This window comes from Rhinopithecus roxellana, chromosome 9 (assembly GCF_007565055.1).
Source record: "Rhinopithecus roxellana isolate Shanxi Qingling chromosome 9, ASM756505v1, whole genome shotgun sequence".
Classification (NCBI taxonomy): domain Eukaryota; kingdom Metazoa; phylum Chordata; class Mammalia; order Primates; family Cercopithecidae; genus Rhinopithecus; species Rhinopithecus roxellana.
The window spans coordinates 58,266,321-58,282,721 of record NC_044557.1 but is presented as its reverse complement, the minus strand read 5'-3'; the positions used below and the strand labels follow the sequence as shown (position 1 = coordinate 58,282,721).

The window sequence follows — 16,401 nt, the reverse complement described above, 5'->3', positions numbered from 1 at the left end:
CGCCTGGCTAATTTTTTGTATTTTTAGTACAGATGACGTTTCACCGTGTTAGCCAGAATGGTCTTGATCTCCTGACCTCGTGATTAGCCCGCCTCAGCCTCCCAAAGTGTTGGGATTACAGGGGTGAGCCACTGTACCTGGCCAGTAACAAGTCTTTGTCAATGAAAATAAAAAATTGGGTAATAATGGAAATGAGGACAGAGTTATATTCTAAAGCAACTCTTAATGAAAATGAATTTTAAGATAAATACATATATATGTACATTGATACATATTCTTTTTCCCAATTAGTCCCATTTTTAAAATTATGTAGGCCGTAAAGCAGGGAATGGAGAGGTAAAAACAAAAGGTAAAAACAAGATCATTGGCAACATAGGATAGTGGAACATAGCCTCCTATATCTAGACTACTTGTATTATGAAAATATTGACTAATTTGCTATGTCCCAGAATAACCACCCCTAACAATTATATATATATAATTTTTTGTGTGTGAGGGGGCTTTCTAGAAAATTCTGAAACTGGATTTAGAATTGGCAAAAACTGGAAAATTCTAAAAGAGCTATAACACTAAAAGATAATTATATATATACATATATTTATATATATGTGTGTGTATATATATATGTAGTTTTCTTTTTTTTTTTTTTTTTTTTGAGACGAAGTCTCGCTCTTTTGCCCAGGCTGGAGTGCCAGTGGAACGTTCTTGGCTCACTGCAACCTCCCCCTCCCGGATTCAAGCGATTCTCATGTCTCAGCTACCCAAGTAGCTGGCACTACAGGCATGTACCACCATGTCTGGCTAATTTTTGTATTTTTAGTAGACGGAGTTTCGCCACGTTGGCCAGGCTGGTCTCAAACTCCTGACCTCAGGTAATCCGCCTGACTTAGCCTCCCAAAGTGCTGGGATTACAGGCGTGAACCAGTACGCCCGGTTAATAATTGTATTTTAATTAGATGTTTTTATAAACATTTAGTCAAAATGTACCTAGAGTCAAAATAGCAGTTTTTGAAAAGCATCTTGTTCTGTGAGTATGGTGATGAACAAATCGAAACAGACTCTCAGGACTTTATAAGTTACTGGGGAAGGCTGACATTAAATAATTTGTTACATAACTAATTATTGAGATAATGTTGAGGTAATAGGGTGGCTAGATCTAATTTGGCAATTGGAAATTTAAGTTGTACAGAGAGTAGAAGTTAATTTAGATAAGGGCATTAGAAGAAGACAGGAAAAAGTCTATATAGCTGGAAATAGCATACCTCCTTCCAGATTACTAAGACTCATAGATTTTAAGCAAGAGGGATACATTATCAGATTTACATTTAAAAATAGATAACTACAATTTGGAAAACGGTTTTAGAGAATAGAGGTGGCAAAAGAAGCTCTCAGTAGACTTGTTGGGAAGCCCCTGCCGTAATACCGAAATTCAGATCAGAGATGAGTTGAAAAAAGTAGAGGCAATGGAGAAGGATATAATATATAACTCTGAAAACCTGGTGGGGGGCAGAATTGTCTGGATTTTGTGGTTGATTGTGGGACTGAAAAAGTAGAGAGTGTCAAGGATGATTTCCAGTTTTCTGGCTTGAATAAGGACGAGACATGGGGAAACCAAAGGAGGAACAATTTTTGGAGAAAAGATACGTGGACATGATGAGTTTGAGATGTTTATGAGATGTGTGGACATGTCTGGGAGGCAACTGGATATGCAGATCAAGAGTTGTAATCTGGGCTGGAGAAAAAAAGGTTGTTAGTACCTGGGCGGCATTGAAGCCACTGAAGTGGATGGGCTACTTAAAGAGAAGAGGTGCACAGTGAGAGAACATGGCCTAGAAGCCAGTTCTGAAGAACTCCAATAAATAAAATGTAGATGAAGTATGAACTGGCAAAGATGTCTAAGAAGAAGCAAGCAAAGAAGTAAGAGGAAAATTTCAAGGATGTTAGAGAAGCTACAAAAGTATAGTTCAGTATTTCTAGGAGGAAGAAGTCAACATTGTCTAATGCTTTTGAGAACTTTGATTAGGACTAAAAACAACCTGTGGGTTTATAGACGAAGAGCTCCTAGTAACCTTTAACAGGGCAGTTTCAGGGGAATGACTACTGGAAGCCAGATTGGAGCAGTTGAGGAATGATTGGGAATTTGAAGAAGCAGAGGCAGTGTAGAGGTGGGAGTGTTTGGATACTTGAAGTGGAAACAATGGGGTAGACAGCTTCTTATGGTATGAAAACATCTCTTGTTTTTTTGAGACTGTGTCTCACTTTATTGCCTAGGCTGGAGTGCAGTGGTGTGATCTCGGCTTACTGCAACTTCCGCCTCCAGGGTTCAGGTGATAGCTGGGATTACAGACACCCACTACCACGTCTGGCTACTTTTTGTATTTTTAGTAGAGGCAGGGTTTCATCATGTTGGCCAAGCTTGTCTCAAACTCCTGACCTCAGGTGATCTGCCCGCCTTAGCCTCCAAAGTACTGGGATTACAGGCCTGAGCCACCTTGCACGGCCAAAAACTTCTCTTTTTATGTATGTGTTTCTTCCTGCAATACATGTTTCTCCCTGAAATATATCACATAATAATCTTGACCTTATTTTTCCATGCTATGTTTTTTTCCCATGATTTACTGTAGAGAAAGGAGTTTATTAAGTAGGAAGTCAAAGAGTGACCCTGTTAAGAGCTCTTTGGGAGGCTGAGGCAGACCAGTCGCTTAAGCTCATGAGTTTGACACCAGCCTGGGCAAAATGGTGAAACCCCGTCTCTACTGAAAATACGAAAAAAAAAAAAAAAAAAAAAAAAAAAACAACTAGCCGGGCTTGTTGGTGCACGCCTGTAGTCCCAGCTACTCAGGATGCTGAGGTGGGAGGATTGCTTGAGCCTGGGAAGTGGAAGTTGCTGTGAACCAAGATCACACCACTGTACTCCAACCCGGGTGAAAGAGTAAGACTCTATCTTTTAAAAAAAAAAAAAAAATCAAGTTTTCTTTGGCCCTTTTACTACAGCATGTTGATATATTGATGTAGAGTACAATCATGTTGCTTAATGACAGGGATATATTCTGAGAAATGCATTGCTAGGTGATTTCATTGTGCGAACATCGTGGAGTGTACTTCCTCAAACCTAGATGGTATAGCCTGCTACACACCTAGGCTATGTGGTATATAGCCTATGGTTCCTAGACTGTAGACCTGTACTGCATGTTGCTATACTGAATACTGTAGACAGTTGTAACGCAGTGGTATTTGTGTATCTAAACATATCTAAAAATAGAAAATATACAGTAAAAATATGGTATTAAAATCTTATGGGACCACCATCATATATGTGGTCTGTGGTTGATCAAAACCTTGTTGTGTGGTACATGACTGTATAGTAAAGTGTTTAATAATTTCTAGTAAGTGAGTGGGCTTATTTCAACCTCTTTTATTTTACTCTGTTAAATTGTTCATGTTGCTGGGTTTTTTTGTTTTTTTGTTTTTTGTTTTGGTGGGGGCCAGGCTGTGAGAGAAGAGGGAGGAGTTTTTAAATGACGTGGGTTTATTTAAAATATTGTAACAGCCCCGTAACTTAGTCAATACCTCCTATTAAAGAAAATATTAAATGGATTCTTAATTATTCCAGCACAGTCAACACTTATGTTCCATGTATTTTATTAGCATTTTACATATTAAAATTCAGTAGATTTATTTTTTTGCTTTAATTTTATTTTTATTTATTTTTTTGAGATGGAATTTTGCTCTTGTTGCCCAGGCTAGAGTGCAGTGGCACGATCTTGGCTCACTGCAACCTCCGCCTTCCGGTTTCAAGCAATTCTCCTGCCTCAGCCTCCCGAGTAGCTGGCATTGCAGGCACCTGCCACCACACCCAGCTAATGTTTATATTTTTAGTAGAGACAGGGTTTCACCATGTTGGTCAGGCTGGTCTCGAACTGCTGACCTTGTGATCTACCCGCCTTGGCCTCTGAAAGTGTTGGGATTACAGGCGTGAGCCACCGTGCCCGACCTTTTTGCTTTAATTTTAACAGTTCTTACTAATTGAAATTCTTTTATGCCTATTTTTTACTTAAATATTTTAAGTAAAATTCAGGGTTTAGATTCTACATATTGGCAATATGTTGACTGAATGTTGAGGGTTTTCTGGTCAGATTAAAACTTTAAAGAGATGAGAATCTTTTCTTTTTTTCTCAGGTACCTTCTTTAAGTGTAATGTGAAATTAGGAGCGTCTTCCAAAGAGGAAATGAAGATACATTTAAAAATGTCCTATCACTAATCAAATTCAAATTGCAGCATTAAGGAGATGCCATTTCTACCAACTAAATTGATAAAGATGAATTCACAGAAAAAGTTCAAAGAAGCTTTATGATAGTCAAAGCTATCAAAATTAAGCTGAAAACTCAACTGTCTGTCACTATCCTATATAATAATAAGGAATAAATTGTTGATACAGGCAACAATTTGGGATGAATCCCAAAGATATTATGCTGAATGGGAGAAATCATTTTTGAAACAGTTGTATACTGTATGATTCCATTTATTTGACATTCTCAAAAAGAAAACAATATTCATGGAAAACATGTCAGTAATTGCAGGGGTTTTGGGTAGGGAGAGGGTGTGAATATAAAGGAATAGCATGAGGAAGTCTTTTGGGATGATGAAACACTTCTATATCCTGATTGTGGTCATGGTGGTTCTGTGAATCTATACATGTGTTAACATTTGTAGAGCTGTACACCAAAAGTCTATTTTACTGTATGAAAATTTAAAAAATAAAATAGTTAAAAATGGATAAAGGTGAAGTTTTGTGCTAACGCAGGTGTAATGAAGTGGACACCCTTGCTTGGTGGGAATATCACTGATACAACCTTTCATGGAGAAAAATTTGTCAGTCTAAATCAGGAATTGAAAATCTTTAAATTCATTAGACTGGTAATTTCATTTCTTGGACTTTGTCTTCTACAAATAACCAGAGATGCGCAGATTGAGTATAATAGAGCTTAAAAAAAAAAGCCCAGTAATAAGGGACTAATAATGTGTAGAAATATATCCACAATAACATATGAAAAGAGGAGAGTAAAAACCTATCCACTACATTTACTGGGACATTAGAAGCACATTTCCCCCAAAAAAGTATCTGAAAAATGACCTGTTACCCATACACCCTCATTAGGGAAGGAAGGTCAGAAAACTGGAGGAGCTGCACTTAAGTCTTTTGTCTTCTTGGTTCCTGTTCAGGGTTCTAGCAGTCTGAATCCTTTCAGGAACTGATCAGAGTTCACTGGGTCATGCCAGACAGAGCTGACTCAAACTGGGTATGAATCATATGTTTTCTCAGAAAAATACTTTATTGGTTCTGAGTATAATTTACTGGTTGAAGATAGCCAAGAGTCACTTTGTAAATCCATGAATGCCAGTAATGAAGATACCATTTATCTGAATTCTAGTAGATTTTTCAGGCTTTTGGCGGATTGATTTACCTGGCTTGGAGATGTACAAGTTTTTTTTTTTTTTTTTTTTTTTTTTTTTTTTAAGACGTATGTCTTCTTTTTTCTTCTTTCCTCTTGTGTGTTTTTTTTTTTTTTTTTTTTTTTTTGGTGAATACTCAGCAGTGTAAATGGCTGGTTATAGTAGGTGTATGTTTAACTTTTAAAGAGTCTGTCAAACCGTTTTCCAAACTGGTTGTACTGTTTGACATTCCTTCCAGCAGGATATGATATTTTCAGTTACTCTATATCTTTACTAGCACTTACTGTGGTCAGTTTTTTGTTTTTTTTTTAAATTTTAGTCAATCTAATCAATGTGTGGTGTTATTTCATTGTGTGTGTGTGTTTTAAACAACTTTATTGAGATACAGTTAACATACCATATGATTCAGTCATGTAAAGTGTACAATTCATTGTTTCTTTAATATAGTCCCATGTGCAACATCAGAACAGCCAATTGCAGAATATTTTCAATACCTGAGAAAGAAACTTTGTAACTTTAGCTACTACCCTCTTGTTTCCTAACCCCATCCTTACCCTCCAGCCTAAGCAACCATTAATCTATTTTCTGTCTCTGTAAGATTTTGCTGTTTTATACATTTTATATGAATGGAATCCTAAAATATATGGCCTTTGTGACTGGCTTCTTTAACTTAGCGTAAGTGTTTTCAGGGTTCATCTGTGTTTTAGCATGTATTAGTACTTTATTCTATGATGGAATTATATTCCATTGTATGCATATGCCACATTTTGTTTATCCATTTGTCAGTTGCTTGCACATTTGGTTTGTTTCTATCTGTTGCTTATTATTAATAATCCTAGCTATAAACATTCATATGCAAGTTTTTTTGTGGACATATGTTATTATTCTTTTGGGCATATACTTAGGAGTGTAATTGCTACGTCATTTGGTAACTTGTTTAATTATTTGAGCAACTGTCATGCTGGTTGCCAAAGTGCTGCACCATTTTATACTCCTGCCAGCAGAGTATGAGGGTTTTGATTTATCCACATCCTCATCACACTTGTTTATTACCTGACTTTGTGATCCCAGCCATCCTAATGGTTGTGAAGTGGTGTTTCAGGTTTTCAATATGTATTTTCTGTGTAACTAATGATGTTAAATATTGTTTTATGTGCTTATTGGTTGTTTGTATATATCATTTTCTGAATTGTCTAAGACTTTTGCCTATTTTCTATTGATTTGTTTGTTGTCTTATTTTGAAACTATGTGAATTATTAGGCCGGGCGCAGTGGCTCACGCCTGTAATCCCAGCACTTTGGGAGGCTGAGGTAGGTGGATAACTTGAGGTCAGGAATTCAAGACCCACCTGGCCAACCTGGTGAAACCCCGTCTCTACTAAAAATACAAAAATTAGCTGAGTGTGGTAGTGGGCACCTGTAATCCCAGCTACGCGGGACGTGGGACGCTGAGGCCGGAGAATAGCTTGAACCCAGAAGGCAGAGGTTGCAGTGAGCCGAGATCACACCACTGCATTCCAGCCTGGGCTACAGAACAAAACTCTGTCTCAAAAAAAAAAAAAGAAAAAAAAAAGAATAATTACTCCAGACACAAGACCTTTGTCTTATTCATATGTTGTGAATATTTTACCCCAGCCAGTGGCTTCCCTTTTGTTTTTTTAATGGCATCTTTCAAAAAGGAAAAGTTTTAAATTCTGATAAAAGTTGATTTATAATTTTTGATTTATATATATATATTTTTTGTATTCTAAGAAAGCTTTGTATATCCCGAGGTTACAAATATTTTATCCTGTGTTTTCTATTAGAGATTTTTGGTTTTAGGTTTTACATTTAGGTCTGTCATTCATTTTGAGTTGAATTTTGTATATGGGGTGACTTAATGGTTGATGTTTATCTTTTCCAAATGTATATCCAGTCGGTTTAGCAATGTTTGTTGAAAATACTTTCTTTTCCTCATTGAATTTGCTTCCCCACCTTTGTTGAAAATAATTTCACTGTATATGTGTGAGCGAGTCTATTTCTTGCACTTTTCCAATGCATTGGAATGTCTATATGTCTTTTTTGGAGAGGAGGGGCAGTACCAAACTATCTTGATTATTGTAGCATTATTGTAAACATCCAACTTTGTTTTTTTCAAAAATTGCTTTGGTTACTCTATGTTATTTTTATTTTCATATGAATTTTTAAATCAGCTTGCCAATTTTACTAAAAGTGTCTTGGGATTTTGATTGGTATTGTGTTAAATATATTGATCATTTTGGGGAAAATTGCTGTCTTAACAAAATTGAATGTTCCAATTCATGAAATAGGAGCTGTACTTATTTATAAGAGCTTTGTTAATTTTTTTTCAACAAAGCTTTTAAATTTTAATGTAGAGATCTGGGTTATCTTTTGTTAGATATTTTCCCAAGTATTTCATATGTCTGTTTTTTGGAGCTACTGTGAATGGAATTTAAAAATTTTTATTTTTGATTATTTCTTGCTAGTCTATAAGAATACAGTTGATTTTTGCATATGAACCTTGATCTTGTGACTTTGCTAAATTTATTCTTCTTTATTTTTAGATTCTCTGGGGATTTCTATGTAAATAGTTACAACATCTGTAAATGCTCCTGTTTTCTTTCTTTCTTTCTTTCTTTCTTTCTGATCTTTATACTTTGTGGCTTTTACTGCCTTATTCCTATTTAAGTAAATAGGAAAATAGTAAAAAGGAAAAAATTGCTTCATTTTGTTTTTTGAATTTTATTGTTTTGACAGTTTCCATGGTTAAAGTGTATATGAGGTAAAAGACATAGGGAAGAGCTCTTCAGTAATGGGGGGAATGAGATTTTGCTGTCTGAAAATCTAGTGTGTACACTGAACCACTGAAAATCTAGTGAAACCACTGAAAATCTAGTGTGTACAAGTTAGCTGTAAGAAGCAGGAGACAACATAATTTTAATGATATTTATTCTCATTTCTACTTTGTTGTTTTATACTTGTTCTTATTTGAAAAAGTAACATATCATATGATCCAACACTTTCACTTCTGGGTATATAGCCAAAAAGAATCAAATTGGTATGTCGAAGAGCTATCTGCATTCCCATATTCCTTGGAGTATTTTTCACAGTAGCCAAGATGTGAAGTCAATCTAAGTGTCCATCAATGGATGAATGGATTAAAAACTTCTTGGTATAGATACACAGTGGAACACTACTCAGCCTTAAAAAATGGCAATCCTGTCACTTGTGACAACATGGGTAAACCTGGAGGACATTATGCTGAGTGAAATAAGCCAGACACAGAAAGACAATTATTTTGTGATCTCACTTATATGTGGAATTCAAAAAAGTTAAACTCTTAGAAAGCAGAATGATGGTTACCTAGAGTTGGATAGAGGTGGAGCACTGGGGAGATGTTGGTCAAAGGATCCGAAATTTCAGTTAAGGAGGAGTAAGTTCAAGAAATCTATTGTATAACATGGTGACTATAGTTAATAACAATATGTACTTGACAAATGCTAAGAAAGTAGCATTTTAAAAAATGTTCTCACCACAGAAAATATGTGAGGTAATGGATAATATTAATTAGTTTGATTTAGCCATCCCACAGTGTATATATATATCAAAACAGAATGTTGTGCACCTACATATATATAATTTTTATTTATCAATTAAAATAAAAATTTCAGGTTTTACTTTCAGAGAACTCTGTAATCTTTGCCTTTCCTCACCTTGTCATGTCACTTAAATCAGTTTTGTCAAAATTTGATTTTTAGATATTTTTCCATGCTATAGACATTGAAATAGTATCTTAATTTTTAGAGTTTTAAAATGTTTACAGTGATTATTATGTTATTCTACTTCAATTGAGTTTATTTCACTTTGGAACAGTAAGACATTTACAGTCATTGTTCTTGTAGTAATATTAACACCTGATATTTGGATTTCTTAGTTTATAAAATGCTAACGTGAGTATGATTGAGTATTATTTCATAATGTTTCTTAATATAATCTAATTTTCTTGTGCTTTTTTTTGTTTGAATGACCTTACTACTTAGACATTAAAGTCATTTTTAATAATGTGTTTTTTTTTTTTAATTGTAGTTCATTTGACTCCTAAAGAAGTAGCAGTGTCCAAGGAACAAGAAGAGAAATCTGATAGCCTAGTTAAATATTTCAGTGTTGTTTGGTGTAAGCCTTCAAAGAAAAAACATAAAAAATGGGAAGGTGATGCTGTTCTTATTGTAAAAGGAAAGTCATTTACACTAAAGAATTTGGAAGGCAAAGACATTGGAAGAGGTATTGTGATACTACCTAATGTTTACAATTTGGACTGAAATTAGTATGTATCTCTGGTTACCTAAATGAAATATAATTAGGTTTTATAAAGAGATGATGAGGTATTCTTTAATGGATGTTCATGCTTCAACTGTGTATAATACATAAAATAATCTCATAATGATTAGTGAGGCTGCTAATCTTATGGCTTATGCTAGCTCAGTGAAGCGTATCCTATCCTATGGCTTCATTTTCTCCAAAAATGGCCAGCCAGCTATATACAGTTATTTTGGTACTTTTCTGAGCTTAAACACTAAATTTGACTTGGTATACTTTCTCTCTCTATTTTTTTTTTTGAAGAATGCTAAGTGGTTAAAGTTGAAAAATATGTTGATATTGAGTTGAATAATATATAATTTCAGCACTACTCAATAATGTTTTGAAAAACAGAGCAAGGAGATAATGGTTAAGCCTGACCTAGATTAACATATGGAAATTGGAGGTTTCCATTGTTTCTGTTACAAAGTGTTGCCAGCATAATTTGTAGTAATACAAGTTAGGCTACAAATTAAGAATGGCTAACACCAGCTATAGTGTCTTTGCATTGTCTCAGTTCAATTTTGAGTGTGACCTGTAACTATAAAATCTGTTCTACATGTTTATTTACTTAAAAATATATAGTTTTTAATAACTATTATGTGCCAGGCAGTATGCTAGGAATACCAAAGATGATTATAATTTATAATTTAGTGGGAACAAAGCAAAGTAATTGATGATTAGGAAGCAATAATACAGTTGTTTCAGTGAGAATTTTTACTAAATGCAGTGGGAGCATAAAAGAACCATTTAATCTGCCCAGGAGGCTAGGGGTAAGCTTGATAGGAGTTACCGTTTAAGGTACTATTTGAAGGATGAATAGTTTTGGAGGTTATAGGTAAGGGCCATGTGCAAGAGAGAATAGCACATGTAAAGGCACAAAAGCAGGAGGGAATTCAAACTAGTTCAGTGTTTCAGGAATGTAGTGTATGAAAGGCTGTGACAGTGTTAAGAGTTGAAACAAACTAAATTATCTACAATAGAATGTTTTATTTATTATGAAAGTATGGAACAACTGTGTATAGTGATTAGAGGAAGTAAAAAGAAAAACATATAGTACACATTCTATGTTGGTTAAGGTAGATTGGGGCTAGATTTTTGGAGAATTTGTTCATGCATTGGTATTGCTCTTTAGTGAAATTCTAAAGTCAATGAGAGACAAAAAATTATCACAATTACTTTGGAATATCTTTTACCCCTAAGGTATAGTATGCATGGTTTTGTATATGTGTAGTTTATAATAAAATGATCTTTCAGTTGCAAGTAACAAAAAATGAAAATTAGGCTTAAAACAGTGGGTTTTTACCCTGACCATGCCAGTAGAATCACCTGAGTTGCTTTTAAGGGTGTAGTGGCTCACGCCTGTAATCTCAGCACTTTGGGAGGCTGAGGGGGAAGGATTGCTTGAGGCTAAAAGTTCGAGACCAGCCCGGGCAACTTAGCAAGACCTTGTCTATACAAAAAAATAAATTAACCAGGTGTGGTGGCATGCATCTGTAATTCTAACTACTTGGGAGACTGAGGTAGGAAGATTGCTTGAACCCAGGAGATTAAGGCTGCAGTGAGCCTTGATCATGCCACTGCACTCCAGCCTGGGCTGGAGAGACTCTGTCTCTTAAAAAAAAAAAAAAGAAAAAGAAAAAAAGAAGAAGAAATGCCGATGCCCAGACTCTGACCTTTCTTTGAGACTGATTTATTTGACCTGTATGGTAGGGAGAGGGACTGAACATAGGTATATTTTTTCAATGAAAAATGAAAATATCCAAACATAGGACTTGGTTGCTTAATTATAACATTAATAAATGTGTGAACCTGAAGTTAATTTTGCAAGTTACTATCTATAAGCAGTTTTTCTTTTAAATAACTGGGATATACAATATGTAAATTTGTTAATGTAATTTACTATCTATAAGCAGTTTTTCTTTTAAATAACTGGGATATACAATATGTAAATTTGTTAATGTAAAGATAGAGGTGCTAAGAAAACTGAAAGCTGGAATGCCAAAATTGCTAATAGTTTGTGATAATGCATCAGGCTCAGCTGGCCATTGTTGCATAATACCTAAAAAAACAAACAAACAAAAAAACCAGTATGAGAAACAAAGTTTAAGAGTAAAAGAAAATCTTCTAGCAACTGAGATGTTTGAAAGAGTCATTTTTGGATCAAGATCATCTATGGATCTAAATGAAATGAGAGATCTTGGAATTAGAGCTACTTTAAAGGTACCTCAAAGTTAAAAGGTTATTCTTGTCTTCCATTTCCATGTAAAACTGAGATGAACAGTAATTGGATTTTATGTGAAGATAAGACTATAATCTTCATTAATTTGGATAAGTGAAGACCAGTACTGAATTGGGATGGAGTGATGGGTCTTTGACATTGAGCTAAGTAATTTCTTTCTATATCAGAGCATTAAAATTAAAAAGTATTCCACCATAAATAATTTAAGACTATATATTAAATACAGATTGGCACAGATTATAAATTTTAGGCCAGTTTCAGTAGAGAAAATTTAGTAATTTTCAACTACTTGAAAAGGGTCGTCGTATTTTCTAAATTGCGACAGTCTTTTATTATTGTTTTTAGAGACTTAAAAGTTTCTGGTATACACAGCTCCTGTGCTTGGTAATGGCACAGTAACTACACATTTAATTGTTTAATGCATTTAATAGACCAGCATGGAAGTCTAAAATTCCATCTATGTGATTAATGAACTCATTTTAAGCAGCCTATGACTGACTTATTCATACTTATATTTCATCAGCACCTTTACATAGCAACACTAAATAAATGTTCATCAAATTAATAATTCAAACAAACTTAATATTACAAAATATTCCATGTTTTATTAAAGAGTTAGAGCATAGAATATCTATGACCTCTTGCCACAACTGTATTTTAACTTTGCTATCTCATGTGGTACAGTCAGTACTAGTTGTGGTAACAGTTGCTTTTATTGCTAGTTCTCCTTCACATTTCTAGCTGTTTCTGAGTGAAAATAGAGGTGAAAATAGAGAAAAAAACCCATGGTGTTTCTGTACAAGAAAGGAGGATACATATAGCCTATCAAACTATTTTCTTGGCTTAATTTTTCCAGACAAGACATGGCAAAGCTATAGAGTATAATAATCTATATTTTCAATAGTAAAAATATTCTTGCTTTCTCTAAAGCATGGCTAATTTTATAGCTGTATTATTTCTTTTGATTTTTAGTGTTTTTTTTTTTTAACCAAAATGTTAAATTATGCTTCCATTTTGGCTAATGCATTATACAAGACTATTTACATTCAAAGTGCAGTTTTTCTGTACAGTTATGGGAAGGTGACCATGGTATCATCTTAGACTGTCAATTAATTTTTTTCTTTCTTAACTTAAAGGCATTGGTTATAAATTCAAAGAGCTTGAAAAGATTGAAGAGGGCCAAACACTGATGATTTGTGGAAAAGAAATAGAAGTCATGGGTGTAATCTCTCCAGATGACTTCAGCAGTGGCAGGTGTTTTCAGCTTGGAGGAGGAAGTACTGCTATCTCGCATTCTTCTCAGGCTGCCAGGAAATGTTTCTCTAACCCTTTCAGAAGTGTTTGTAAACCAAGTTCAAAGGAAAATAGAGAGAATGATTTCCAAAATTGCAAACCACGCCATGACCCATATACGCCAAGTAAGATTTTAAAAATAATTTGAGTTTTCTGTTTTTACTGTCAAAATGTTTTTTGTGTGTGAATTTGACGTTTAAATTTTGTTTTAAAAGTTTTAGGTGAAAGTATACATTATTCTTGAGATATGTAATCTGACATAAGGGATAATGTTGAAGTCAAATATAGTTTGGGAATTATTTCATATGTAAATGAATAATCCCAAGAACATGGTAATAAAAATACTGTACCTGTGTTGAAGGAAACATATCTAAATTGTATGTATATACATACATGTATATGTATTACACATACATGTGTATAATTTTGAATAAAATCTGACTTTTTAGTAAGGAGAGAAATTAGTAAATATATGAATCTGGACTATGATTATACTTCTAGTTTGAGGACTGTATGCCTTGATCACAAGCATTAGTGTATAAAAATATTGAATGGTAAGATTTCATGCAAAGTCCAAATTTTGCTGGTGAAAGTTCCATTCAATCAGTTAATTTTCACACTGCTGAATCCAATTTTAAAAATCACATTTAAAAAAAGAAACCTAGCTTGTATCTGATTGTTCTTTTATTTGACTGTTCACTCAGCAGGTATTTCTTGATTGCCTTTTATGGGTTGGGCCTAAAGATAAAACTGTCATCACAGAGCTTCTTATTTGGTGCGGGGAAGGACAAGTAATCTGACCGAAAGTGTAGTGTAGTAGATGTGAAAGTTGAGAGACAGAGGTGACTTCTTTCCTAACAACAGCAAGTATATAAAGTAATGATTATTTTTCCCCATTGCAAGTATTATGGAAACATAAGTTTCGAAGTAAAGAGGACTTTTGAGATCATTTCGATTAGTGTTTTCACTTTGCATTGGAGGAAACTGGCCCAGGAAGATGAACCGACTTACCTAAATACAGATAATCAATGGCATTGTTGGGACAAAACCCCATAATTAAAAATTCCTAGTTCTATATTAGCTTATCCCAAAGACTTAGTTGAAATACAGGGAGTGGAAGCTGATGCAGCTGAATTTTCTCTTTTTGTACAAATATTTTGTCTGTCCCACCAGCTCTTTTAACAATCCCTCTCCTCTTTTTTCTCCTTTCTCTTTGTACTTTTACTATTACACAATACAGGGCTGTGGGGAACTGAAAAGAATACTGTGCTTATTCAAAGATCTGAGTTAGAATCATGGTTTTGCCACTGAACTAACTGGTTCTTTGACCTCTTGGGGGTAGTCACTGACCTTCCTAATGTTTTGCCTACTCATGTGTAAAACGTGGGTCCTAATAACCACTATAGGGATTTAGAGTGTCTAGTATATACTCTTTCCAGGAAATACTTGTTGAGTGAGTGAATGAAACATTTTATTGTGGCCTTTCTGTGTTGTGTGTATGTGATGTAAATGTATATATTATATATATGTAAATGTAAACTTATTGTGGCATTTATGTGTTGTATGTGATGTAAATGAATTATATTTGTGTGTGTGTGTGTGTAAAAGCACTTTGGGTACATAGTAAATGGTTAATTATTCTCATATACTTATCTATCTTATGCAAAGTATAGAATTAGGTTGTAGATTTTAATGCCTGAGACATGTTGTTAATATTAAACGACCATCTTCATCATTGTGAAGATAAAGAAGCATCTTAAAATTTGAACTAGTGTTCTATTATTTTGACTGTTTAGGGTTCTCTTTCTTGAAGATGGGCCTTTTATTAGGTGATTTATAATCCTATAGTCCTTTTTGCTTGGGCAGTATGTGATTTTTTGCCTCTATCTTCTCTTTTTCCTTGTTGTCCTTTGTAAAAGATAGAAAAATAATGGGGCCATTTCTTGATTGGAAATCCACAAGGAGTACACTCTTTGCTACAGTGATATAGAGGAAAGCCAAGGACTAAATTTCCCATTTTTACTTCCTAGTCCGCTACCTAACAGGAATTGACCTTAAAGATGAAAATTCCTTTCAGTTACTCAGAACCCTAGGAAAATTCACAGAAAACTTATTCTCTGGGTATTTGTTAATGGTAAACATGACCAAACTCTTATTCCTGTGACAATATAGTTCCACACTGATGAATATTTACATAGTCGACTGGAATCTATTTCTTTTTATCTCCTCTTCTCCTCATTCTTCTTTCTTTTTTTATCTAATTCAATTTTTATAAACATGATGTAGGCATGCAAATATATCCCCAAAATAATTTTGGTGGGTTTATTATCTAATTTCAGATTTATCAATTGAGACCTGCCTTCTAGCTATATTTGATTTTTCCTTTTTGGGTGGTATTTTAGTAAATCTTTTAAATTGTGTAGCATAGTTTCGAAGAATTACATTGTTATTCTATGATGACTTCATGCTGCTTTAAAGAGGTTCATGAGGCCGGGTGCAGTGGCTCATGTCTTTAATCCCAGCACTTTGGAGGTTGAAGTGGGCAGATCACTTGAGGTTGGGAGTTCGTGACCAGCCTGGCTAACATGGTGAAACCCTGCCTCTATTAAAAACACAAAAATTAGCCGAGTTTGGTGGCGCAAACCTGTAATCCCAGCTACTCGGGAGGCTGAGGCAAGAGAATTGCTTGAACCTGGGAGGTGGAGGTTTCAGTGAGCTGAGATCACACCACTGCACTCCACCCTGGGCAACAGAGTGAGACTCTGTCTCAAACAAACAAACAAAAAAAGATTTATGAACTTGACATTCATGAATGTAGTAATTAAATTCAAGCAAATAATGTGGCTAAGTCAATGGAAAATTTATCATTTTTTGTCAGTTCCAATTAATAGGAGTAATGATCATTGTTAGTGTGTTTAGGACTGAAAAGATAGAAACCCTGTATGTTAAATTTGGGGAGCCTTTTCAGAATGAGAAGCTGTGAACATTGGCAAATGTATCTTGGCAAAATTCCAGCCTGTGCTTTCAGTTGGAAATAGTTCTCTTTGCTCTGAATA

At 34.5% G+C, this 16,401-nt stretch overlaps 1 protein-coding gene across 2 annotated transcripts in view; it reads left to right on the top strand.

Moving 5' to 3' along the window:
- Positions 1-16,401, top strand: part of RAD54B (RAD54 homolog B) — a 100,673-nt gene that overhangs the window by 51,939 nt on the left and 32,333 nt on the right. For both annotated transcript variants that reach the window (XM_010358616.2, XM_030937655.1), the window contains 2 exons: positions 9,541-9,735; positions 13,189-13,470. In XM_010358616.2, coding sequence (XP_010356918.2) covers positions 9,541-9,735; positions 13,189-13,470 — 477 coding nt within the window. The remainder of the gene's footprint in view (positions 1-9,540; positions 9,736-13,188; positions 13,471-16,401) is intronic.